The sequence below is a fragment of the Saccopteryx bilineata genome, chromosome 5 (genome assembly GCF_036850765.1).
Source record: "Saccopteryx bilineata isolate mSacBil1 chromosome 5, mSacBil1_pri_phased_curated, whole genome shotgun sequence".
Taxonomy (NCBI): Eukaryota; Metazoa; Chordata; class Mammalia; order Chiroptera; family Emballonuridae; genus Saccopteryx; species Saccopteryx bilineata.
Genome location: NC_089494.1, coordinates 177,169,643 through 177,197,233, shown reverse-complemented (window position 1 = coordinate 177,197,233; position 27,591 = coordinate 177,169,643). Strand labels below are relative to the sequence as shown.

Genomic DNA, 27,591 nt, shown 5'->3' with positions numbered 1-27,591 from the left:
CAGGCCCTCCACTACAGATATTGTTTGTTCTATTTAGTACAATATAATTCACAGTTCATCACAAGATTTTCTCAAAAAAGAGGGGAGAGGAGAGGAGAGGAAAAAAGGAGGGGAAGGAATTATTCCTTTTTTTTCCTCAAATTTTTATCTTATTTAATTTTTCTTTATTTAATGATTAATTTTTTAAAAAAAACGCACACTTTTTTATTTTTATTTTTATTTTTTTATCCTTTTATTCCTTATAAAATCTCATTAATACTATCAAAAAAACCACCCTCAGATGCCATTAAAGAAGAGAAAATCGAATATCATGGATACAAAAGAAAGAGAGGTAACACAGAGAGATGAGGAAAAATCTATGGAGAAAAAATTTAAGATATTGGAAACCTTGGAGTTAAACGACAGAAAATTTAAAATAGAAATTCTAAAAATACTCAGAGATATACAAGAAAACACAGAAAGGCAATTTAGGGAGCTCAGAAAACAACTCGATGAACACAAAGAGTATATCTTTAAGGAAATTGAAATTATAAAAACAAATCAAACAGAGATGAAAAACTCAATTCATGAGCTGAAAAATGAGGTAACAAGCTTAGCTAATAGAACAGGCCAAATAGAAGAGAGGATCAGCGAAATAGAAGATAAGCAACTTGAGGCTCAACAAAGAGAAGAAGAAAGAGATTCAAAAATTAAAAAAAAAATGAAATAGCCCTACAGGAATTATCTGACTCCATCAAAAAGAATAACATAAGAATAATAGGTATATCAGAGGGAGAAGAGAGAGAAAATGGAATGAAGAACATACTCAAACAAATAACAGATGAGAACTTCCCAAGCCTCTGGAAAGAACTAAAACCTCAAATTCTAGAAGCAAACAGAATTCCAAGTTTTCTTAACCCCAACAAACCTACTTCAAGGCACATCAAAATAAAATTGGCACAAACCAACTGCAAAGAAAAAATTCTCAAGGCAGCCAGGGAAAAGAAGAATACAACATATAAAGGAAGGCCCATTAGATTATCATCAGATTTCTCAACAGAAACTCTACAAGCTAGAAGAGAGTGGACCCCAATATTTAAAGTCTTGAAAGAGAGGAACTTTCAGCCACGAATACTATACCCATCAAAGCTAACCTTCAAATATGAAGGAGAAATAAAAACATTCATAGATACAGAAAAGATGAGAGAATTTATCACCAGAAAACCCCCACTTCAGGAAATACTAAAGGGGGTTCTCCAATCAGATACAAAGAACAAAAAAACAACAACAACAAAGCCACAAGTAAAAGCTCCAAGAAGAACATAACATAACCAACTTTAAACTGTGACAACAATAAGAAAGGGGGGGGGAGAGGATGAAGATTAACAGTAGCAAAGGGTGATGGAGGGCAAAAGTACTCACAAAATAGTGCACTACAATGAACAGGGTAGGAACCCTTTTCATTAATTAATGGTAACCACCATTGAAAAAACCACCACAGAAGCACATGATTTAAAAAAGATAGCAACAGAGGAAAGATGTATGGAACACAACCAAATAAAAACAAAAGATAGAAAAAAGAAAGAGAAGAATCAAACAAGGCACAAAACTAACAGAAAGCAATCTATAAAATGGCAATGAGGAACTCACAAGTGTCAATAATTACACTAAATGTAAACGGATTAAACTCACCAATAAAAAGGCACAGAGTAGCAGAATGGATCAAAAAAGAAAATCCAACTGTATGCTGCCTACAAGAAACTCATCTAAGTAACAAGGATAAAAACAAATTCAAAGTGAAAGGCTGGAAAACAATAATCCAAGCAAATAACATCCAAAAAAAAGCAGGTGTAGCAATACTCATATCTGATAATGCTGAATACAAGACAGGAAAAGTACTCAGAGACAAAAATGGCCATTTCATAATGGCTAAGGGGACACTGAATCAAGAAGACATAACAATTCTTAATATATATGCACAAAACCAAGGAGCACCAAAATATATAAGACAGCTACTTATTGACCTTAAAACAAAAACTGACAAAAATACAATCATACTTGGAGACGTCAATACACCGCTGATGGCTCTAGATTGGTCATCCAAACAGAGAATCAACAAAGACATAGTGGCCTTAAACAAAACACTAGAGCACCTGGATATGATAGACATCTACAGGACATTTCATCCCAAAGTGACTGAGTATACATTTTTCTCCAGTGTACATGGATCATTCTCAAGAATTGACCATATGTTGGGCCACAAAAACAACATCAGCAAATTCAGAAAAATTGAAGTTGTACAAAGCATATTTTCTGATCATAAAGCCTTGAAACTAGAATTCAACAGCAAAAAAGAGGAAAAAAATCCCACAAAAAATGTGGAAACTAAACAACATACTTTTAAAGAATGAATGGGTCAAAGAAGAAATAAGTGCAGAGATCAAAAGATATATACAGACAAATGAAAATGACAATACGACATATCAGAATCTATGGGATGCAGCAAAAGCAGTGATAAGAGGGAAGTTCATATCACTTCAGGCATATATGAACAAACAAGAGAGAGCCCAAGTGAACCACTTAACTTCACACCTTAAGGAACTAGAAAATGAAGAACAAAGACAACCCAAAACCAGGCGAAGAAAGGAGATAATAAAAATCAGAGCAGAAATAAATGAATTAGAGAACAGAAAAACTATAGAAAAAATTAATAGAACAAGGACTGGTTCTTTGAAAAAAATCAACAAAATTGACAAACCCTTGGCAAGATTTACCAAGGAAAAAAGAGAAAGAACTCATATAAACAAAATCCAAAATGAAGAGGAGAAATCACCACAGACATCGTAGATATACAAAGAATTATTGTAGAATACTATGAAAAACTTTATGCCACTAAATTCAACAATCTAGAAGAAATGGATAAATTCCTAGAACAATAGAACCTTCCTAGACTGAGTCAAGAAGAAGCAGAAAGCCTAAACAGACCTATTAGTAGAGAAGAAATAGAAAAAACCATTAAAAACCTCCCCAAAAATAAAAGTCCAGGCCCAGACGGCTATACCAGCGAATTTTATCAAACCTTCAAAGAAGAATTGGTTCCTATTCTACAGAAAGTCTTCCAAAAAATTGAAGAAGAAGCAATACTTCCAAACACATTTTATGAGGCAAACATAACCCTTATACCAAAACCAGGCAAGGATGGCACAAAAACAGAAAACTACAGACCAATATCTCTAATGAATACAGATGCTAAAATACTAAACAAAATACTAGCAAATCGAATACAACAACATATTAAAAAAATAATACATCATGATCAAGTGGGATTCATCTCAGAATCTCAAGGATGGTTCAACATACGTAAAACAGTTAACGTAATACACCATATCAACAAAACAAAGAACAAGAACCACATGATATTATCAATAGATGCAGAAAAGGCTTTTGATAAAATACAACACAATTTTATGTTTAAGACTCTCAACAAAATGGGTATAGAAGGAAAATATCTCAACATGATAAAGGCCATATATGATAAACCATCAGCTAACATCATACTAAATGGCACAAAACTGAAGGCTTTCCCCCTTAAATCAGGAACAAGACAGGGTTGTCCACTCTCTCCACTCTTATTTAATGTGGTACTAAAGGTTCTTGCCACAGCAATCAGACAAGACAAATAAAAGGCATCCATATCGGAAAAGAAGAAGTAAAGGTATCACTTTTTGCAGATGATATGATCCTATACATCGAAAACCCCAAAGAATCCACAAAAAGACTTCTAGAAAAAATAAGCCAATACAGTAAGGTCGCAGGATACAAAATTAACATACAGAAGTCAATAGCCTTTCTATATGTCAACAATGAAACATTTGAGAATGAACTCAAAAGAATAATCCCCTTCACGATTGCAACAAAAAAAATAAAATACCTAGGAATAAACATAACAAAGAATGTAAAGGACTTATACAATGAAAACTATAAACCATTGTTAAGGGAAATCGAAAAAGTCATTATGAGATGGAAGAATATACCTTGTTCTTGGTTAGGTAGAATAAATATAATCAAGATGGCCATATTACCCAAAGCTATATACAAATTTAATGCAATTCCCATCAAAATTCCAATGACATTTTTTAAAGAAATGGAGCAAAAAATAATCAGATTTATATGGAACTATAAAAAATCCTGAATAGCCAAAGCAATCCTAAAGAAAAGGAATGAAGCTGGGGGCATTACAATACCTGACTTCAAACTCTATTATAGGGCCACGACAATCAAAACAGCATGGTATTGGCAGAAAAATAGACACTCAGACCAATTGAACAGAATAGAAAGCCCAGAAATAAAACCACATATATACAGTCAAATAATTTTTGATAAAGGGGCCAACAACACTCAATGGAGAAAAGAAAGCCTCTTCAGCGAATGGTGCTGGGAAAACTGGAAAGCCACATGCAAAAGAATGAAGCTGGACTACAGTTTGTCCCCCTGTACTAAAATTAACTCAAAATGGATCAAAGATCTAAACATAAGACCTGAAACAATAAAGTACATAGAAGAAGACATAGGTACCAAACTCATGGACCTGGGCTTTAAAGAGCATTTTATGAATTTGACTCCACAGGCAAGAGAAGTGAAAGCAAAAATTAATGAATGGGACTACATCAGACTAAGAAGTTTTTGTTCAGCAAGAGAAATTGATAACAAGATAAACAGACAGCCAATTAATTGGGAAATGATATTTTTAAACGACAGCTCAGATAAGGGCCTAATATCCAAAATATACAAAGAACTCATAAAACTCAATGACAAACAAACAAACAATCCAATAAAAAAATGGGAAGAGGATATGAACAGACACTTCTCCCAGGAAGAAATACAAATGGCCAACAGATATATGAAAAGATGCTCATCTTCTTTAGTTATTAGAGAAATGCAAATCAAAACTGCAATGAGATACCAGCTCACACCTGTTAGACTAGCTATTATTAACAAGACAGGTAATAGCAAACGTTGGAGAGGGTGTGGAGAAAAAGGAACCCTCATCCACTGTTGGTGGGAATGTAAAGTAGTACAACCATTATGGAAGAAAGTATGGTGGTTCCTCAAAAAACTGAAAATAGAACTACCTTATGACCCAGCAATCCCTCTACTGGGTATGTACCCCAAAAACTCAGAAACATTGACTTGTAAAGACACATGCAGCCCCATGTTCATTGCAGCATTGTTCACAGTGGCCAGGACATGGAAACAACCAAAAAGCCCATCAATAGATTACTGGATAAAGAAGATGTGGCACATATACACTATGGAATACTACTCAGCCATAAGAAATGATGACATCGGATCATTATAGCAAAATGGTGGGATCTTGACAACATTATACGGAGTGAAATAAGTAAATCAGAAAAAACCAGGAACTGCATTTTTCCATACGTAGATGGGACATAAAAGTGAGACCAAGAGACATTGATAAGAGTGTGGTGGTTACAGGGGTGGGGGAGAGGGAGAGGGAAGGGGGAGGGGGAGGGGCACAAAGAGAACTAGATAGAGGGTGACAGGACAATCTGACTTTGGGTGATGGGTATGCAACATAATTGAACTTTAAGATAACCTGGACATATTATCTTTGAATATATGTATCTTGATTTACTGATGTCACCCCATTAAAAATAAATACAATAAAAAAATAATAACATTAAAAATATAAAACATTCTCATGTATTACAATCCATTCATTTCCTACCGCTCATGTTCATGGTTGCGGGTGGTTCATGGTTGTCACAGCTGTCTTCTGGGACAACACCAAATTTTTATTGCATAATGCGTAACGTACATGGGTCGTTGTATGGCTCTCACAGAATTACATTTTAAAATATGTGGCGTTCATGGCTCTCTCAGCCAAAAATTTTCCCGACCCCTGCTATAGAGGACAGGGCTCAGTTTTTGGAGAAAGATAAGTCACAACTCTCTGGGTGCACATGGATTGTCTTTGGTGGTATTAAGACTTTTTTTTTCTGTTGCTGAAGTACTCAGGAATTTATTGGGTGATTAAAAAACTATAAATTTCATATGAGTTATTTAAGTAGATGAAACTAGACTCCTTCACAACTTTGAGATTCCAAATTTATTCAGAGGGAGATTATTGGAAAATTAATTATAATCAGAATTATGACAGAAAGTAGATTGATGGGGACAAGCTATGTTGAAAACTGTATATGTTCAAAGTAACTGTTGTAATTTTGTGTAATTTGCAGAGTACTAAAGTGTGACTCATATATCAAATAGTATGGAACCAAAATTCTCTTTCATCTATTAATTTCCCCTTATAATTATTTGGTTTCTCTTTTTATATACCTTCTATGCATGTGATTAAATAAGCTACATATTATGTTTGACACTGCAAGTTAATAGTTCTAGCAGACATTTTTCTTAACTCATAGAAAGGTTAAAAAGACTTCTATAAGTGTGCCTGACCTGTGGTAGCACAGTGGATAAAGCATTGACCTGGAAATGCTAAGGTCGCCGGTTTGAAACCCTGGGCTTGCCTGGTCAAGGCACATATGGGAGTTGATGCTTCCAGCTCCTCCCCCCTTCTCTCTCTCTGTCTCTCCTTTCTCTCTCTCTCTCTCTCTGTCTCTCCCTCTCCTCTCTAAAATAAAAAAAATTAAAAAAAAGAATTCTATAAATGAGTGGAAATAATTTTATATCTACTCTCCTACAGTATGAATGACTTCAGAAGAAACATGAATATTACTAATAAGCCCTGGCCAGTTAGCTCAGAGTGTAAAGCATCAGCCCAGCATATGGATGTCCTGGGCTAGATCGTATCAGGCACACACGAAAAAGGAACATTGCTTCTCTCCCCCTCCTTCTCCCCCTTCTCTCTCTTTTCCCCTCCCATAGCCAGCGGCTTGACTGGTTCTAGCATCTGCCCCAGGTGCTGAGGATAGCTCTGAACATCAGTCCCAGATGGGGGTTGGTGGATGGATACCTGTCAGGGCACATGCAGGAGTCTGTCTCTCTACTTCCCCTCCTCTCACTTCAACAATAAATAAAATAGAATAAAATAAGGAAAAAAATGTTTGATATAGATTATTTTACTCTTAGAAAACTAATACTACTCTGAGTGTGCTCATTGTAAATATTATTCATATGCATATATGTTATTCTGAACCTCTTCCTTTCTCTTATGTCTTTTCATAATCATAAATCTTTTCTTGTTTTGTTTTTAGCAAGAATGAGAGAGATAAGCAAGGACAGACAGAAAGGGAAAGAGATGAGAAGTATCAGTTCCTCGTTGCCGCACCTTAGTTGTTCATTGACTGCTTTTTCATATGTGTCTTGACTGGGGGGCTCCAGCTGAACAAGTGACCCCTTGCTTAAGCCAGCAACCTTGGGCTCAAGCCAGCGACCCCACACTCAAGCTTGAGAGCCCACAGTCAAGCCAAAATGATCCCGCACTCAAGCCAAGGACCTCAGGGTTTTGAACCTGGGTTCTCAGTGTCCCAGGCCACTGCTCCATCCACTGCACCACCACCTGGTCAGGCACAATCATAAATCTTATCAGCCCAGTTTCTGATATAAACAAATATGTTCTTTCCTTCCCTTCCAACTATCAGTGCCTGAACTATTGAAAACCATCATCATGGGTTTCTCTGAGGCTGCTCTTTTCCAGCTTCCTTCACGTGTTTTCAAAGTGCCCTTTCTTAAATATTTCACTGTTTCTTCATTTCCAACAGGTTTAACTGCGATTCTGCATATCTTTTACTACAGTGACACTAAGTATCTTACATTTTCCTCAAATTTACTATATCATATCAGTCACAGCTCCTGGAAAAACAAGGCACACTTAGATAAGAAGACTGAAGAGAGTTTAATAAATAGTTAATTTACAAAATTTGATAAAGAAGACTTTTACAAGCCCCACTTTACAAATAATTAAAGTAAACCAACCTGAAAAGAATGTTCATAAGACTAGCAATGGCAAGGGGTAGGTGTTCCCTACCCCAGCCCTGAAGAGTGAAAAGATCCCATCATCAAAAATGAGGAGGTAAGGCCCTTAGGAAGGAAGCTCTTGACAAGAGATAGGGATACAGTTGGGCGTAGCAAATTTGTAGCAATTATGAAAGGAAAGTGTGGTAGATATATCCTGAAGTTTTTATCCTCTCTTCCTGACATTGCCACCAAATGTCCCCCATTAGGCAAAGTCAATAAGAGGCCAAACAGCAAGGGACCCACCATCCATGCAGTTAGTTAGTCCATAGAAGCAGTAAGCCAGGTGAGGAGAGGGCAGAAAAAATAGTGGAATAGGTAGAGCATAGATCTGAACTGAAAGATGGAAATGACCCAGCCCAAATATCCTTTAACAATTTCATGTTTTTCAAATGCAAGTTACTTTGCTGAAATGATTTTTCTCTTATTCTAAAGTCCCACAACTGAATTCTACAACTAAATTCCACTCAGATTACAGAATGTTCACTGTGGAGTCTTTTTCTTCTCTCTGTCCACTTAGTTTTTACCTCCTCAGAGCTCCAGCAGCTTACGCTCTCACTTTTGATTTTAGCTCATTAGAGATGCTGATTTTATTCTTCTCTGTGCTCTGTGGCACCTAAAAAGTATCTATAGTAGTCAATATGATTGTTGAATAGTGACTGCAAATGGTTGTTGAATGTTTGTACAGATAGTGAGTGAATAATCATTTATAAATGAGAACTTTAGCACATATACAATTTTTTCAAAGAACAGTTTTCTTAATTTTGCTAAACAGAAATAATAAAAAAATACAGTATGATTATGAAGTTAAAATGACATTAAATAACACAATGTCTGTAAAGAGACAGATAATGTTAGGCTCAGTATAGAATTTAAATGATCCTAAACAGGTTCTGGCCGGTTGGCTCAGTGGTAGAACGTCAGCTCCAGGTGTGGAAGTCTCAGGTTTGATTCCTGGCCAGGGCACACTGGAGAAGCTCCCATCTGCTTCTTGACCCTTTCCCCTCTCCTTCCTCTCTGTCTCTCTCTTCCTCTCCTGCAACCAAGGCTCCATTGGAGCAAAGTTGGCCAGGGCACTGAGGATGGCTTTATGGGCTCTACCTCAGGAGGGGCTCTGGTTGCAGTAGAACAATGCCCCAGAGGAGCTGAGCATCGCCCCATGGCGGGAATGCCAGATGGATCCCGGTTGGGTGCATGCAGAAATCTGTCTGTCTGCCTCCCCCACTTCTCACTTCAGAAAACTACAAAAAAAATTATCCTGAACAATGTTGTATAATATGAAATTGACACATGGGGGAGAAACAGTGATAGTGGTAAACTTGAGGTAAAAACAAACAAAAAATTACTTATTTAATGTGGCTTTTAAGTATTTGTGATTGGCATGGAAAAAGAAATAAGCTTATGCCAACATTCTGATCTAGGAATGAAAAAAAGCTTCTTTTAATATTGTCTCTAGCTCTTCTACAGAAACCTATTCCATCAGGGTACTAGAGTACAGGTTATTTCTCTTCTATATCTCTCCTTTAAAACAATTTCTTGTATGGAAGTAGTGAGTAATGAGATCTATGCAACTTCAATTAGGGCAACTCATTCTCAGTGATTCAGTGATTAAGTAAAAATATTTAATATTATGCTTGGAGACTGTGAGTTCATTGGGTGTGCTAGGAATTAGTTCCTTTCATTTTTGTGTAATGTGGATGTATTCCATATCAAACTCCTTTCTAAAGTAAGTAATGGCATGAAGTAGTTCCACTATATTATTCTTAAACTCATAGAGATGATGGTGCACATCAACCAGAGGATATCCAAATCTTTGGGTATTTAAGTTGTAATAGTGTAAATGCTTATTTAACTGTGCAAATGGTAGAAAGTAGGTAATAGATAACTTCTAAACTTGGAAAATAAAGGCTATTTTAATATCTAACTTTTAATTTTACATTATATTTTCATGATATCTTACTAAGGTAATTTGAACACAGATTATTCAATGAAAGAGAATGACAGGAAGGTCATTTATATTGGGTTCCAAATATATTCAGACAATTATCCTAGATGCTATGAATATAGTAGTAAACAAAACAGATAGTAGTAAGTAGAATGAAGAAAAATAAACAGAATATATACATAGAAAATGACAAGCTACCATTTTAGACAGTAATCAGTTCACACATGAAATACATAAAGAAATAAAAAGGTAACTATTCATTTCTATGTAAGAGTTGCTTTTCTGTCTTCTTACAACAAACCTATAAATGTAAGTTAATTTTATTTTAATGGTCTTTCTTCTTTGCTAATAAGAAGACGTAAAAATAATATATATTAGATGAGCTAATTATTTAGTGTTTTAGAAGGTGACATATGATAAAATAGTTGTGAGGGTCTAGTTTATTTAAAAATAAGCATGACCATCTGGAGGAAGAATGTTTCACACTCTTCCTGAGGTGGAAGCATTCCTACTATATTGATGAAATTGAGGGGACCAGTGATGGTGAAGCTGAGTGGTGGAGTAGTGAGTAGGATAATGATCTCATTATCAATATGATCACTCTGGTTAGTGCATTGAGAACAAATTAAAGAGGAACAAGAGTAGGAGTAGGGTAACCAGTTAGGTGAAAAATGATGTTGGCTTGAACTAGGAAAGCAGCAATAGACATCTTAAAAAGTGATTAGTTTACATATATTTTGAAAGTAGAGATAATAACATTTGCTGATAGATAAGGTATGGTATATGAAAGAAGAGATGAGTCAAGAATACAGTACTTCCAAGAATTTTTATGTGAGGCTCACATTTTTACCTTAGAACACTGAAGGAGGAGTAAGTTTTGGAGAAATGTCAGAAACTCAGTTTGGGACATGTAAAGTCTAAGATGGCTAATAGATTTCCAAAGGATGAAGCCATGTAGGTAGTTGGCTTTAGGATTCTGGAATACAACTGAGAGGTTCAAGCTAAAGAGCTTAATTACAGTATCACTGGGATATGGGCTATATCTTTTTTTTTTTTTCAGTGTGCTCCATAGCTATACAATATTTAGTAATCAAAAGGTACTACTCACTAAATATCTGTTGAGTGAATGACTACAAATAATGAGTAATGTGCTGGTAAATGTCTTAACCACAAGCAGTCTGAGGAAAACAAACAAACAAAAACCAACAAAACAAAACTCCTGACTTTTAGTGTTAGCACATTTCTGTTGTGTAAGTACCACCACCATGATTTCAAGCTAACAAAGTAACATCAGTGGGTAAAAAGATAGGAAGAAATGTGCACAATTGATTTCCTCTAGCCAGTAAAAATCAGCTCCAAAACATAATTGAACCCATTACTGCATAATATTATAATCATATATGTATTTTCCTTACTTCCAAGTATGTATAAAAGAGAATTTTAAATAACTTTGATAAGTGGGCTTATGTAAAATAAAATAAAAAACTCACAGATGATAATACAAGTTCAAAATAGGAGACTTAAGTGAACATTTAAAAGTCTATGTCAGCCTAACCAGGTGGTGGCGCAGTGGATAGAGCATCAGACTGGGATGCTGAAGATCCAGATTCGAAACCCCAAGGTCGCTAGTTTGAGCACGGGCTCATCTGGTTTGAGCAAGGCTAACCAGCTTGAACCCAAGGTCGCTGGCTTGAGCAAGGGGTCACCTGGTCTGCTGTAGCCCCCCGTCAAGGCACATATGAGAAAGCAATCACTGAGAGACTGTGCCACAACAAAGAATTGATGCTTCTCATCTCTCTCCCTTCCAGTCTGTCTGTTCCTCTCTCTGTCTCTGTCACACACAAAAAAAATCTATGTCATATAACAAACTAAATAGGTGAAATATCTTTTTATAATTTCTAAAAAAAGATTTTATAGCTTATAAAATAATTATAATGTTAACAGTACTCTCTCTCTCTCTTTTTGTGACAGAGACAGAGTCAGAGAGAAGGACAGACAGGAAAGGTGAAAGATGAGAAGCATCAAGTCTTCATTGCAGCTCCTTAGTTCAGTGATTGCTTTCTCATATCTGCCTTGATCAGGGGGCTACAGCAGAGCGAGTGACCCCTTGCTCAAGCCAGTGACTTAGGCTCAAGCCAACAACCTTGAGCTCAAACCAGTGACCTTGGGCTTCAAGACAGTGACCTTTGGGCTCAAGCCAGTGACCATGGGGTCAAGTCTATGATCCCATGCTCAAGTCAGCAATTCTTGCTCAAGCTGGTGAGCCTCTGCTCAAGACAAATGAGCCCATGCTGAAGCTGGCAACCTTGGGGTTTCAAACCTGGATCCTCCGCATTCTAGTCCAATAATCTATCCACTGAGCCACTGCCTGTCAGGCCATGTTAACAGTACTTTCTTGTCAGAGTTGTCTTTATGATTTTTAATTCAGCCTATAAAATGTGTTTAAAATTATGCTACAAAACATTTACTAAAAAAATATCTATATAAATTTTAATCAAGTTCTTCCCATCTGAAATCCAAACTGTTTGGTATGTATTTCAGTCACTATTGGGATTTTAAAAAGTATTTATTGGAGAGACGACGTCAGAGTAATGGCGGGGTAGGAAGCAATACCGATAAATCTCCCCCAAACCTCAACAAGATCTTCAATCAGAAACAGAAAAACCTATCCTTGGAGCCTCCAGATGTTTCGCAATACACCCAAAGGTATGATCGAGCGAAAAATTGGCTAAATATATAACCAAACCCCGAAGGAAATAGGGAGTAAGAAATGCTCCGCCTTCCTCACTAACCTAAACAGGGCAATTTTCACTGGAAACTGAGAATATAGAAACTAAGGCGGGCAAAGGGGGTGAATAGATCCAGGCCGTGGCACAAATGGCCGAACCAGGCTGTGGCTCGGAGATCCAAGCCGAGGAAAAACTGTTCCTGTGACAACCCGGGCAATACAGCTAACACTCACGCCAAACCCAGACAAAGAAAGACAAGCGGGGCAGCCATTTTACCTGATCCCCTGGTAGGCGCATAGTGGCCGAGAGATTCCTTCCAAAGCCCCCGGAGGGTGTGCCCGTGTTACTCCACAGAGAGGCAGAGTCAGAGGCCTTTGTGTGGGCCGAAAGCCTCTGGGCTGCCCCAGCACCCAGGGAGAGCCGCACACGGGGAGGGAGCGAGAGCTAATTCCAACACTGGAACTTTTCGGTGCGGGCGGGAGGTTTCACTCAGAGGGCAGGTCTCCGACCTCACATCCTGGTCTGCGCACAGAGAGTGGGCAGGAGACTCCTCCCAGCACCTCGGGAGTGGGAGCCCGTGTTGTCCCACGGAGGGGCAGAGTCGAGGGCCTTTGTGTGGGCCAAGGGCAGAGTCACGGGCTGCCCCAGCACCTTGAAAAAGCTGCACACGGGGAAAGAGCGAGAGCCAATTCCAACACTGGAACTTTTCAGTGCGGGCGGGGGGTTTCACTCAGAGGGCGAGACTTCCGGTCTAACATCCTGGTCTGCGTGCGCAGACCCGCCCGTGTTACCGGACAGAGTGGCAGAGCCAGAGGTCTTTGAGTGGGTGGAAGCCCCGGCTGATTATGCTAGTGGCTCTGACTGACTGAGCCTTACCCAGAGCCCTGTGCTGAGTGGGAATAGAGTGGGGAGTTGCCAGATCTTTGAGCCTCTTACTATCCAGGCAGAGGCAGCAGCAACCCCATAGCTGGATTCTCAGGCTACTAATTGAGGAAGGAAAGACTAGAAGAGAGGCTCCTGGAACACTGACTCTCTCACTGTTGGGGCCTATAAATGCTAATGAGCCTCGACTGCCAACGAGACTGAAGCACAATACATGACATCGCTATAGAGACTTATCAACTGCAAACCTCTACCTGAGCGTGCCAAAGGGGCAGAACCCGGGGTACAGAGTCACCGACCAGGAAGAGGGAGAGAAAAGAAAAAGCAAGAAGATAACCTCTTAAAATCAGAATAATCTGCAGACTTTATAACCTATCCCATTTTATTATATTTGTTCGTTTGTTTCTCTTATCTTCATCCTTGATTTTTTTTTCTTTTTTTTTCCTCCTTCAATTTGGTCGTTTAACTCACTACTGGTCTTACTCTCTCCTCTCCTTGAACTACACTACCCATAAGTGTTACATCTCCCATTATCTTTTCCTTCCTCTTCCTTTCTCTCTATGAGGGTTGCACTCCAAAACCCTTAATTCTCTCTCTCTCTCTCTCTCCTCTTTTTTCTATTTCTTCTTTTAGTGGTTCTCTCTTTTTTTCTCTCTCTCTCTCTTTCTTTTCTCCCTCTATATTAGTTTCTTCCTTTCTCCTTTATGTCTCCTCTCATTCAAACCTCAATACCAAACAAATTATTTTATCTGGGACTCAAACTTATGTTTGTGGCATTTTGGGTTTTTTTACTTCACCTTTTTAACTCACTAGCAGTGCTCCCATCCCTGGCTCTCCATTTTATCAAGCTCTTGTTCCACTAAATACAATAGTAATTTTTTATTTTTTATTTTGTCCCCCCATTTTCCTATTTCCCTCTTACTCCTCCCATCATATCTCTTAGTCAACCAACACCTAAATGCAAATCATTTTATTCTTGATCCAAATTTTTTCATTATTTGCTTTTTGTGGGTCCATACCCCCCCTTCTTTTATTTATTTTTTATTTTTTTTAATTTTTTTTCTTGCCCCTTTATTACTTTTCCTCCATTACAGGCATTGTTTGTTCTATTAATAAATATAATTCACAGTTCACCACAAGATTTTTTCAAGAAAGAGGGGAGAGGAGAGGAGAGAAAAAAAAGGAGGGGGGGAATAATTTCCTTTTTTAAAATTTTTATTTTATTTTATTTTTCTTTATTTCATTATTGATTTTTTTTTAAAAAACTTTTTTCGATTTTTTATTTTTTTAACTTTTTATTTTTTATTAAATCTCATTAATACTATCAACAAAACCACCCTCAGATGCAATTAAGGAAAAGAAAATCGAATATCATGGATACAAAAGAAAGAGAGTGTAACACAGATAGATGAGGAAAAATCTATGGAGAAAAAATTTAATACATTGGAAACCCTAGAGTTAAATGAAAGAGAATTCAAGATAGAAATCCTAAAAATACTCAGAGATATACAAGAAAACACAGAAAGGCAATTTAGGGAGCTCAGAAAACAACTCAATGAACACAAAGAATATATGTCCAAGGAAATTGAAACTATAAAAACAAATCAAACTGAGATGAAAAACTCAATTCACGAGCTGAAAAATGAGGTAACAAGCTTGGCTAATAGAACAGGCCAGATAGAAGAGAGGATTAGTGAAATAGAAGACAAGCAACTTGAGGCACAACAGAGAGAGGAAGAAAGAGACTCAAAAATTAAAAAAAATGAGATAGCCCTACAAGAATTATCTGACTCCATCAGAAAGAATAACATAAGAATAATAGGTATATAGAGGGAGAAGAGAGAGAAATGGAATGGAGAACATACTCAAACAAATAATAGATGAGAACTTCCCAAGCCTGTGGAAAGAACTAAAGCCTCAAATTCATGAAGCAAACAGAACTCCGAGTTTTTTTAACCCCAACAAACCTACTCCAAGGCACATCATAATGAAATTGGCACAAACCAATGGCAAAGAAAAAATTCTCAAGGCAGCCAGGGAAAAGAAGAATACAACATATAAAGAAGGCCCATTAGATTATCATCAGATTTCTCAACAGAAACTCTACAAGCTAGAAGAGAGTGGACCCCAATATTTAAAGTCCTGAAAGAGAGGAACTTTCAGCCACGAATACTATACCCATCAAAGCTATCCTTCAAATATGAAGGAGAAATAAAAACATTCACAGATACAGAAAAGATGAGGGAATTTATCATCAGAAAACCCCCACTCCAGGAATTACTAAAGGGGGTTCTCCAATCAGATACAAAGAACAACAAAAAAAATAAAGCCACAAGTAAAAGCTCCAAGAAGAACACAATAAAACCAAATTTAAACTGTGACAACAACAACAAAAAAGGGGGGAGAGGATGGAGATTAACAGTAGCAAAGGACGATGGAGTGCAAAAGTACTCACAAAATAGTGCACTACAATGAACAAGGTAGGAACCCTTTTCATTACCTAAAGGTAACCACCATTGAAAAAACCACCACAGAAGCACATGAAATAAAAAAGATAGCAACAGTGGAAAGATGTATGGAATACAACCAAATAAAAACAAAAGATAAAAAAACGAAAGAGAAGGATCAAACAAGACACAAAACTAACAGAAAGCAATCTATAAAATGGCAATAGGGAACTCACAAGTGTCAATAATTACACTAAATGTAAACGGAATAAACTCACCAATAAAAAGACACAGAGTAGCCGAATGGATTAAAAGAGAAAATCCAACTGTATGCTACCTACAGGAAACTCATCTAAGTAACAAGGATAAACACAAATTCAAAGTGAAAGGCTGGAAAACAATACTCCAAGCAAATAACATCCAAAAAAAAGCAGGTGTAGCAATACTCATATCTGATAATGCTGACTACAAGACAACAAAAGTACTCAGAGACAAAAATGGCCATTTCATAATGGCTAAGGGGACACTGAATCAAGAAGACATAACAATTCTTAATATATATGCACAAAACCAAGGAGCACCAAAATATATAAGACAGCTACTTATTGACCTTAAAACAAAAACTGACAAAAATACAATCATACTTGGAGACCTCAATACACTCCTGACGGCTCTAGATCGGTCATCCAAACAGAGAATCAACAAAGATATAATGGCCTTAAACAAAACACTAGAGCACCTGGATATGATAGACATCTACAGGACATTTCATCCCAGAGTGACTGAGTATACATTTTTCTCCAGTGTACACGGATCATTCTCAAGAATTGACCATATGTTGGGCCACAAAAACAACATCAGCAAATTCAGAAAAATCGAAGTTGTACAAAGCATATTTTCTGATCATAAAGCCTTGAAACTAGAATTCAACTGCAAAAAAGAGGAAAAAAATCCCACAAAAATGTGAAAACTAAGCAACATACTTTTAAAAAATGAATGGGTCAAAGAAGAAATAAGTGCAGAGATCAAAAGATATATACAGACTAATGAAAATGACAATACGACATATCAGAATCTATGGGATGCAGCAAAAGCAGTGATAAGAGGGAAGTTCATATCACTTCAGGCATATATGAACAAACAAGAGAGAGCCCAAGTGAACCACTTAACTTCACACCTTAAGGAACTAGAAAAAGAAGAACAAAGACAACCTAAAACCAGCCGAAGAAAGGAGATAATAAAAATCAGAGCAGAAATAAATGAAATAGAGAACAGTAAAACTATAGAAAAAATTAATAGAACAAAGAGTTGGTTCTTCGAAAAGATCAATAAAATTGACAAACCCTTGGCAAGATTTACCAAGGAAAAAAGAGAAAGAACTAATATAAACAAAATCCAAAATGAAAGAGGAGAAATCACCACGGACACCGTAGATATACAAAGAATTATTGTAGAATACTATGAAAAACTTTATGCCACTAAATTCAACAATCTAGAAGAAATGGATAAATTCCTAGAACAATAGAACCTTCCTAGACTGAGTCAAGAAGAAGCAGAAAGCCTAAACAGACCTATTAGTAGAGAAGAAATAGAAAAAACCATTAAAAACCTCCCCAAAAATAAAAGTCCAGGCCCAGACGGCTATACCAGCGAATTTTATCAAACCTTCAAAGAAGAATTGGTTCCTATTCTACAGAAAGTCTTCCAAAAAATTGAAGAAGAAGCAATACTTCCAAACACATTTTATGAGGCAAACATAACCCTCATATCAAAACCAGGCAAGGATGGCACAAAAACAGAAAACTACAGACCAATATCTCTAATGAATACAGATGCTAAAATACTGAACAAAATACTAGCAAATCAAATACAACAACATATTAAAAAAATAATACATCATGATCAAGTGGGATTCATCCCAGAATCTCAAGGATGGTTCAACATACGTAAAACGGTTAACGTAATACACCATATCAACAAAACAAAGAACAAAAACCACATGATCTTATCAATAGATGCAGAAAAGGCTTTTGATAAAATACAACACAATTTTATGTTTAAGACTCTCAACAAAATGGGTATAGAAGGAAAATATCTCAACATGATAAAGGCCATATATGATAAACCATCAGCTAACATCATATTAAATGGCACTAAACTGAAGGCTTTCCCCCTTAAATCAGGAACAAGACAGGGTTGTCTACTCTCTCCACTCTTATTTAATGTGGTACTAGAGGTTCTAGCCAGAGCAATCAAACAAGACAAAGAAATAAAAGGCATCCATATCGGAAAAGAAGAAGTAAAGGTATCACTTTTTGCAGATGATATGATCCTATACATCGAAAACCCCAAAGAATCCACAAAAAGACTACTAGAAACAATAAGCCAATACAGTAAGGTCGCAGGATACAAAATTAACATACAGAAGTCAATAGCCTTTCTATATGCCAACAATGAAACAATTGAGAATGAACTCAAAAGAATAATCCCCTTCACAATTGCAACAAAAAAAATAAAATACTTAGGAATAAACGTAACATAGAATGTAAAGGACTTATATAATGAAAACTATAAACCATTGTTAAGAGAAATTGAGAAAGATATAATGAGATGGAAGAATATTCCTTGTTCTTGGTTAGGAAGAATAAATATAATCAAGATGGCTATATTACCCAAAGCAATATACAAATTTAATGCAATTCCCATCAAAATTCCAATGACATTTTTCAAAGAAATAGAGCAAAAAATCATCAGATTTATATGGAACTATAAAAAACCCCGAATAGCCAAAGCAATCCTAAAGAAAAAGAATGAAGCTGGGGGCATCACAATACCTGACTTCAAACTCTATTATAGGGCCACGACAATCAAAACAGCATGGTATTGGCAGAAAAATAGACACTCAGACCAATGGAACAGAATAGAAAGTCCAGAAATAAAACCGCATATATATTGTCAAATAATTTTTGATAAAGAGGCCAAGAACATACAATGGAGAAAAGAAAGCCTCTTCAATAAATGGTGCTGGGAAAACTGGAAAGCCACATGGAAAAGAATGAAACTGGACTACAGTTTGTCCCCCTGTACTAAAATTAACTCAAAATGGATCAAAGATCTAAACATAAGACCTGAAACAATAAAGTACATAGAAGAAGACATAGGTACTCAACTCATGGACCTGGGTTTTAAAGAGCATTTTATGAATTTGACTCCAATGGCAAGAGAAGTGAAGGCACAAATGAATGAATGGGACTACATCAGACTAAGAAGTTTTTGCTCAGCAAGAGAAACTGATAACAAAATAAACAGAAAGCCAACTAAATGGGAAATGATATTTTCAAACAACAGCTCAGATAAGGGCCTAATATCCAAAATATACAAAGAACTCCTAAAACTCAACAACAAACAAACAAACAATCCAATAAAAAAATGGGAAGAGGACATGAACAGACACTTCTCCCAGGAGGAAGTACAAATGGCCAACAGATATATGAAAAGATGCTCATCTTCTATAGTTATTAGAGAAATGCAAATCAAAACTGCAATGAGATACCACCTCACACTTGTTAGATTAGCTATTATTAACAAGACAGGTAATAGCAAATGTTGGAGAGGCTGTGGAGAAAAAGGAACCCTCATCCACTGTTGGTGGGAATGTAAAGTAGTACAACCATTATGGAAGAAAGTATGGTGGTTCCTCAAAAAATTGAAAATAGAACTACTTATGACCCAGCAATCCCTCTACTGGGTATATACCCCAAAAACTCAGAAACATTGATATGTAAAGACACATGCAGCCCCATGTGCATTGCAGCATTGTTCACAGTGGCCAGGACATGGAAACAACCAAAAAGCCCGTCAATAGACAACTGGATAAAGAAGATGTGGCACATATACACTATGGAATACTACTCAGCCATAAGAAATGATGACATCGGATCATTTACAGCAAAATGGTGGGATCTTGATAACATTATACGAAGTGAAATAAGTAAATCAGAAAAAACCAGGAACTGCATTATTCCATACGTAGGTGGGACATAAAAGTGAAACTAAGAGACATTGATAAGAGTGTGGTGGTTATGGGGGGAGGGGGGAAAGGGAGAGGGAAAGGGGGAGGGGGAGGGGCACAAAGAAAACTAGATAGAAGGTGACAGAGGACAATCTGACTTTGGGTGATGGGTATGCAACATAATTGAAAGACAAGATAACCTGGACTTGTTGATCTTTGAATATATGTAACCTGATGTATTGATGTCGCCCCATTAAAAAAATAAAATTATTAAAAAATTTAAAAAACTATTTAATTAACTAATATTTAAAAATTTATTGTGGTAAAACATAAGAATTACCATTTTAACTATTTTAAGTGTACAGTTTAGTGGTAGAAAGTACATTCACGTTGTGTAATCATCACCACCATTCATCTTTAGAACTTTAATTAATTAAAAATTTATTTTTTGTTTCAAGTAAAAAATATACATTTTGTTGTAGATAATCATAAAAAGAAAAATATAAAAGAAAATAATATTACCCAAAGTCTCATAATTTAGAGCTAATGAAATCTACATCAACCTCATTGCACATATAGAATTATATCAGACTTAAATCCATGGTCTAAAAATTCCTCATATCTTGGAGATACTGCTGAGTCTAGAATGGCATCCAGACCCTGACCATATCTAATGAAGTGGTGGAGCTACACACCCAGTTGTCTGGTTTGCAGCATTTGTTTAATCAACCAATGAGCAATTTTCAATAAAGTTGCTCATTGATTTATGCTCAGAGTAATGAGTCACAGTGAGGAAGAAGTATGGATAGTTCATCATTCTGGACAGATGGTTCAGAGCTGAGCCCCAGGGAGTGAGAGTTGCAAGTAGAAGGCTAACATTTTAAATATCTATTAGTATGGTTACCATTTATTGTAATTTAAAGGTTAATGAATCTGTAAATTGTGTTATTGGAAAAGGAGAAATTGTGTAAAAGTAAGGCACAAGATAATTTTTTCAAATTCTGTTTGGAATACAAATAGACATCAAAAATATAAATATTTCAGGCAGAGGGCAAAGTTTGTAACTTTTGAGTTTTGCACATTTGGATGTAATGTGCCCAAAATGAAAATCTGGCGTAGGATATGCCTTCCTCCTCCCAAGAAACTGTACCAAAACGTTGAAATTGCATTTCCTTCCTTCCTTCCTTCCTTCCTTCCTTCCTTCCTTCCTTCCTTCCTTCCTTCCTTCCTTCCTTTCCTTCTTCCTTCCTTCTTCTTTTCTTACTCTCATCTTCCTTCCTTCCTTCCTTCCTTCCTTCCTTCCTTCCTTCCTTCCTTCCTTCCTTCCTTCCTTCCTCCCTCCCTCCCTCCCTCCCTCCCTCCCTCCCTCCCTTCCTTCCTTCCTTCCTCCCTCCCTTTCTTTCTTCTTTCTTTCTTTCTTTCTTTCTTGCTTGCTTGCTTTCCTCTTTTTTCTTCTCTTCTTCCCTCTTTCTCTCCCTCCCTTTCTCTCTTTTTCTGGCCAGGGTGTGGTGGGGAGAATGGGAATGCTAAAGATACTGATAAACTCTTATCAGACTTCCATAGGGACTCTTTAAAATAATTGGGAGAATAGAAAGAAATGGTTTATAAGTAAAAGTTATAGACTAAAATAATGGAATATTCATATTAATGTTACCACACTTATATGTATGTGCCTGGAGACTTGGAAGAATTGATATTATGTTCAAATATGTGATTTTTTCAATCCTTGAATAAGAGCTACAAATTGTACAAAGTACCAATAATTCATATAAATTTCCTAAAAATAATGTTTTCTAAAATATAGTTTTAGTTACTACTATGCAAAAAAAAAAAAAAAAAAAAAAAAGGAAAGTAATTGATCTTAGTCTAAACTCATCCAGTTCATCATCTGGGCTAAAAAATGAGTCAAGTCTTATCATAACACTAACAATGAATATCAACTACATGGGCAGTGGCTTTCTCTAAAGTAGAAAGAAATGAGAACATTGACTCAGGGTACTAGAACTAAAGACTGATAAAGTAGTTTAAAAAATTGACCAAAGAGTTTATATTCATATAGTTATAGCAGTGTTATAACATTTATCACAGTACATTTACATAATTTCATTCATTTATATTTACCTTCTTTATTGTATAAATTGTTACATGTCTTTATAATCCAGAAGAAAACCAATTAGATAAAAGAAAATTGGAGCTCTTTATTCAAAAATGAAAAATGGAGCCATGCATTTGTATGCAATTAGTTGGAGAAAGATTCAGGCTTCACAATTTTTTATGACTGTATTCTTCTTTATTTTAACATGGTAAATTGCAAAAGAAATAGAGGTTCTGTGAATACTTTGCATAATAGTTAGATTTATAGAAAAGAATTTTCTTAAAGAAATTAAATAACAAAGAGTAGTATATAAGATTAATTTCTATTTGGCTAAAAAGTATAACTTAGTTCAATAAGATTAAGTAATACATCTAGTGATTATTCATGTCAGATGTGTTCTTGTGTTTATAAAGTATTTTTTGTTATCTTTGTTAATATTTTTGAACTATCAAATAAAACATTAAATTACTTATGATTCTCAGGTAAGAAATAGTTAAGTGTCAGCTTAAACATTTTAATTAAATATTCCAGTCAATACTGGGCCTTTACTAAATGTTAATGAAACTTCTTAGATTTTCTAACTTAATCTCAAAAATGTTCTTAGAAATGAAAATATTTTTTATTTTTTAATATCCCCATATATTGAGTGGTACACATCATAAATGAATAAAAGTGACAATATTTTATTATATTATTTATTTTATTCATAATTTTCTAATATCTACATTCTCAATTAAGATTTGGGTAATATTGCCTGACCATATAGCCTGACCAGGCGGTGGCTCAGTGGATAGAGTGTCAGACTGGGACGCAGAGGAAACAGGTTGGAGACCCCGAGGTTGCCAGCATGAGCATGGGTTCATCTGGTTTGAGCAAAACTCATTAGCTTGGGACCCAAGGTCACTGGCTTGAGCAAGGGATTACTCGGTCTGCTGTAGCCCCATGGTCAAGGCACATATGAGAAAGCAATCAATGAACAACTAAAGTGCTGCAATGAAAAATTGATGCTTCTCATCTCCCCCCCCCTTCCTGTCTGTCTGTCCCTATCTATCTCTTTCTCTGACTCTCTCTCTGTCTCTGTCAAAAAAAAAAGATATAGGTAATATATATGTAAGATGTGTTATATATACATATAAGTTATATAGCATAAAAAGTCCTAAATTCTATTTTAGTTGAAGGAAGAATTTTGTCTAATTAAACCCTGCACTTATCACAATTCTTAGGAGCCATATAGTGAAGATGTTTAGGAGAGCAGGGATTTAGGGTTAGATTGCAGTTATTTGAATCTTGGCTCTACTGCATGATCCTGGAAAGTGTAGTATCTTTTAAATGTTATATTTAAATGCTACATTTCAAAATGGCAAATTTGGAGAAGATGGTGGAAAGAAAAAGTGATTCTTCATTGGCAAACAGTTCCAGTGTGTGTGTGTGTGTGTGTGTGTGTGTGTGTAGGGATGGTGAAGTAGTCTATCAGGCAAGAAGGAACGGAACTATGGAGAACTGAAAGATGGTTTCTTAACCAATAAAGACACAGTTCTCCAAGAATTTCCAAGAAAGCAGAAGGTAACACGTTTCAGGATAAGACCAGAACCTGTGACCTCACATTCAAATATTTTATACTGTTACCAATATTGTATGTAGTTTAAGAAGTGGCAGTAGAACATGAGCAATTTTCCCAGTACAGGATGAAGAGCAAACACTTCAAGGAAAAGTCAATGCCTTTTGCTCAACAAAATGTGTAAGCACTGGCTTGAGGTTCTCCATTTGTAAAATACAAGTGTTCATGAAGGGAGTATCTACCATCCTCTCAAGTCTAAAATTTATAAGGTCATAAGCACTTGCAAGCATTTTGCTGCAGCTGAAGGAAAGCCAGATGTGTCTGAATCAAAGAGGAAGTAGTCTTTAAGCTCATAGGATCTTTTAACTTTAGGTAGAGGGACAGAGTGACCTGTGCTTTCCATTTCCATTTCCAGCTGGGAGGATTAGGTTTATATTAAATGGGGACAGAAAACACTCACATTTCAATAAGCTGAGTGTTGACATGGTATATTCCTTTATCAATAAAAACTAATTAGGATTAAATAATCTTTATGGTTATTTCAATAAAGCATTAATTATACAAGAAAATATCATTTCTGTGAACATAGTGATAACTGTGTTCTATATGGGGCAAGGAGCCCAGGCAGTCATAAACAAAGGCACCATGACTCACCTGAACATCGTCAGAAGGGTCAACCTTGCAAACTTAAATCTATAAAATAACTGCAATTGCAAGTTTTTTCAGTTCATTTTTGACAAGATACCAATACCGATAGATTCCTTGCATTGATAAACTATTGAGAGTTCTAAGAAATGTTGTATTTGTACAGTATTTGAATCTAAAAGATATATCTTAAACAAGCTTTTCTTTATTTCTGTATTTTTTGTCTGCTAAAATAAAATCCTTTAAATGACAGTTTTTAAAAAGATTTTCAGTATCTGAAGAGTATGCTTCAGATTTTGTTTCAAATTGTATGCTCCATAAATTGTGCATAGTTTTTGTGATTGAATGTTTTCTAGTAAAGTGGTGTTCATTAATTTCAAAACAGTGAGCATAGTGAAATAGCATTATATTAGCCATTAAAATAACTCCAAGACTATTTCAGATTTTGTATAAATGCTAGCAGAAAGTGTTTCTTACAAAATTTTCATCACATTTCATAATACATCATTAAAATTTTGAGAATATTGTGAGAACTTTATAACATGATATATTAATGCCTTTCCTGATCACAACATTAAAAAGAAATAAAAAAGACACACATACAAAAAGAGAAATAAACAAAGACAAAATATAAAAAGAAGATGCTTGGACCAAAGCAACATTTATTTCTATCTTGGTAGAGCAAGGTTAGAAGCAATTTTATCTGTTCCTCAATTTTAGGCTGATTTTGATATGTCTTCTTATTTCTCTCCCCACAAAATGAAGGTTTGAGACACATGTGGAAGATCAGAGATAAGAGAGTAAAAGGTTGATTGTGATTTTGTGCTTATTTCTCCTGGTTAGTGGCAATTAACCACTGCCTTTTCAGTTTAACCCTTTGAGTTTGGCATTCAAAACAATTTCTAAAGATGTTATCAATACTTCTGTGCTCACTATTTCAATATAGTCAACACAAAGGATAGAGTTACTGAAAGAACTTATTTTTTCTCTTATAATTGTGGCTTAACTTAGTAAGAATTAATATTAAGCCTCATTTTCTTTTGAAGTGGGTTTGCTAATGTCAAAAAAGTGCTCCTTTCTTTCCACAGGTGAGAATATTGAGGCTTGCGGTTAAATTGAAATCACCCCCTGTATCCTCCATGCTGCTGCCAGTCACAAAATTGGGACTGGAATCAACTGGTGTCATTCATTTTTTCCCCCACCATAATGTTGAAATAAAGTGTTACCAGCTTCCATAATAAGTGGGGATTTATAATTATCCTAACACAGCATGTATATTTTATAATGTTCAGTGTAAGAAAGCAAGTGCACACAGAAAAGTGTAAATTTAATTATGAGAACAAATGTTGGAGGTCTACCCAGCATTTTAAAAATGGTTTGAGTATCTCAGAATCTCCACTGTAGATGAGGGAACAATCTAAAAAGTTACCTTAAACAGCTATAAATCAGTCTCATTTTTAAAATTTTTTAGGAATTTATTGGGGTGACATTGGTTAATAGAATTATATAATTCCAGGTGAACAATTGTATAACACGTCGGCATATTGTATTGTGTGTTGACCACCCCAGGTCACCTCTCCTTCCATCACCGTTTCTCCCCTTTACCCTCTGCTCCTCCTCCCACTCCCCTTCCCCCTGGTAACCACCATACTGTTGACTGTGTCTGAGGTTATTATTATTTTTTTTCTTAATCCTTTCACCTTTTTCACCTCCCTGGTGCCCTCCCCTCTAACAGCTGTCAGTCTGCTTTCTAAACATTTATTTCTTGGTCTTTTTGTTGCTCATTATCTGAAAGATTTGGATGCAATCTCAGAGGCGTGGGATTTACCCAGCTTGTAGCCTGGCAGATTACTGGAAGTGAAATCTAAGCCCAGAAGGAAGCTCTTGGCTGCTGTCAACCTTCGGGGGGGAGTTCGTTATCTCTGATGGAAGAGTTCTCCATGACTGGGAGGCTACACGAGTGCTGCCCCTGGAACATGGGCAGGGAATGCGGTAGGTGGGGATGTGGACCAGCGAACCGGAGGGGAAGGAAGGGTGGAGGGTGACTGTTCATCCATTCCTCTGAGAGAATAAGTTCTGACAGAGAGATGGAAAGCCAGAGAGTATATTTTACAGAGATTCAAATTTTACTGCAGTTGTTTGAAGCTATTTGAGAAAATTTGCTAGTATTGTGTTTCTAGCTGACTTTGTCCTGCTTGGACTTTGCCCATTTCTCTCATCCGCTTCTTTCAGTCTCTCTAGATGCCCTTAGTGGGGGTCAGGAGGCTAGGTTGGGAGTGGGAGAGGCCATAGAAACAGAAGCTGGTTTAGTTCCTGGAGGACTACAAATGGGTTCGTGACCTCTCTTCTCCAAGAACTCCTTGCTAGACCCTTTCCTTTCATCAGACCCATCTTATCACCATTTCCTTTATAACCTTGCCCCCTTCCCGGTTCTTCTCTCTCCCTTTCCCTTCTTTCTCGCTGTTTTCTCCTCACCTGTCCACCGCGATGGCCGTCATAGAGTAGATGCTGGCGAACACCGCTGTGATAGGAAAGAAATTCTGGAAGCGACAGTAGTTGGCGCCGAAGTACCACTCGCTGTGAAGCGCATAGATGAAGTTGACCAAGGTGTTGAAAGCAGCCATGGAGGCGTCGGAGAAGGCCAGGTTCACGAGGAAATAGTTGGTGACGGTCCTCATGCGCTTGTGGGCCAGGATGATCCAGATGACGATGAGGTTCCCGAAGACCGCCACGGCCACGACCACCCCGTACGCGAGGGACCAGAGCGCGATGCGCCAGGACGGCTGCACGAACTGGTTGGTGAGGTTGGCCCCGTGCTGCGACGGCGCCGGGGAGGGGGCGGGCAGTCCCAGCGTGGAGGACGAGGTGGAGAGGTTGCCGGCTTGGGCTAGCAGCTGCAGCCACCCCGCCTCAGCCCCCACAGCGGCCCCAGCCGCGAGCGCCTCACTCAGGTTCCCGGCGTCAGCGCCCGCGTCTCCTGCACCGGCCGTCCAGTTCGCGACTGCGGGGAGAGAGGCCATCGCCTCGGGTCTGCGGCCTCGGATCTGTCCGCGCACCGCTGCCAGCCCTAGCCGAGTCCCCTAAAGTTCTTCCTTCCTCCCCGTTTCTTGGCTGCTGGGAGGTTCTCAACAGCGCCTGGAAGCGCCGCCGGAACTGCTGTTCCCCTGGATAGTAAAGGGATGCTTTGAGCCAGTAAGGATGGGGAGCGCGGCGCCACTTTTTCCCCTAGAAGTTTGCGCCTTTGGCAGGCTGGCAGGACGATATCGTTGGGAAGAGAGATGTCAGGGGCTGTCACCGACGG

At 37.1% G+C, this 27,591-nt stretch overlaps 1 protein-coding gene across 1 annotated transcript in view; it reads right to left on the bottom strand.

Annotated features, from left to right (window-relative positions):
- TACR3 (tachykinin receptor 3) overlaps positions 1-27,321 on the bottom strand; it is a 75,608-nt gene extending 48,287 nt beyond the window's left edge. The window contains exon 1 of the mRNA XM_066280421.1: positions 26,766-27,321. Within this exon, the coding sequence (XP_066136518.1) occupies positions 26,766-27,310 (545 nt within the window). The 5' untranslated portion in view covers positions 27,311-27,321. The remainder of the gene's footprint in view (positions 1-26,765) is intronic.
- Positions 27,322-27,591: the final 270 nt, after the last annotated feature.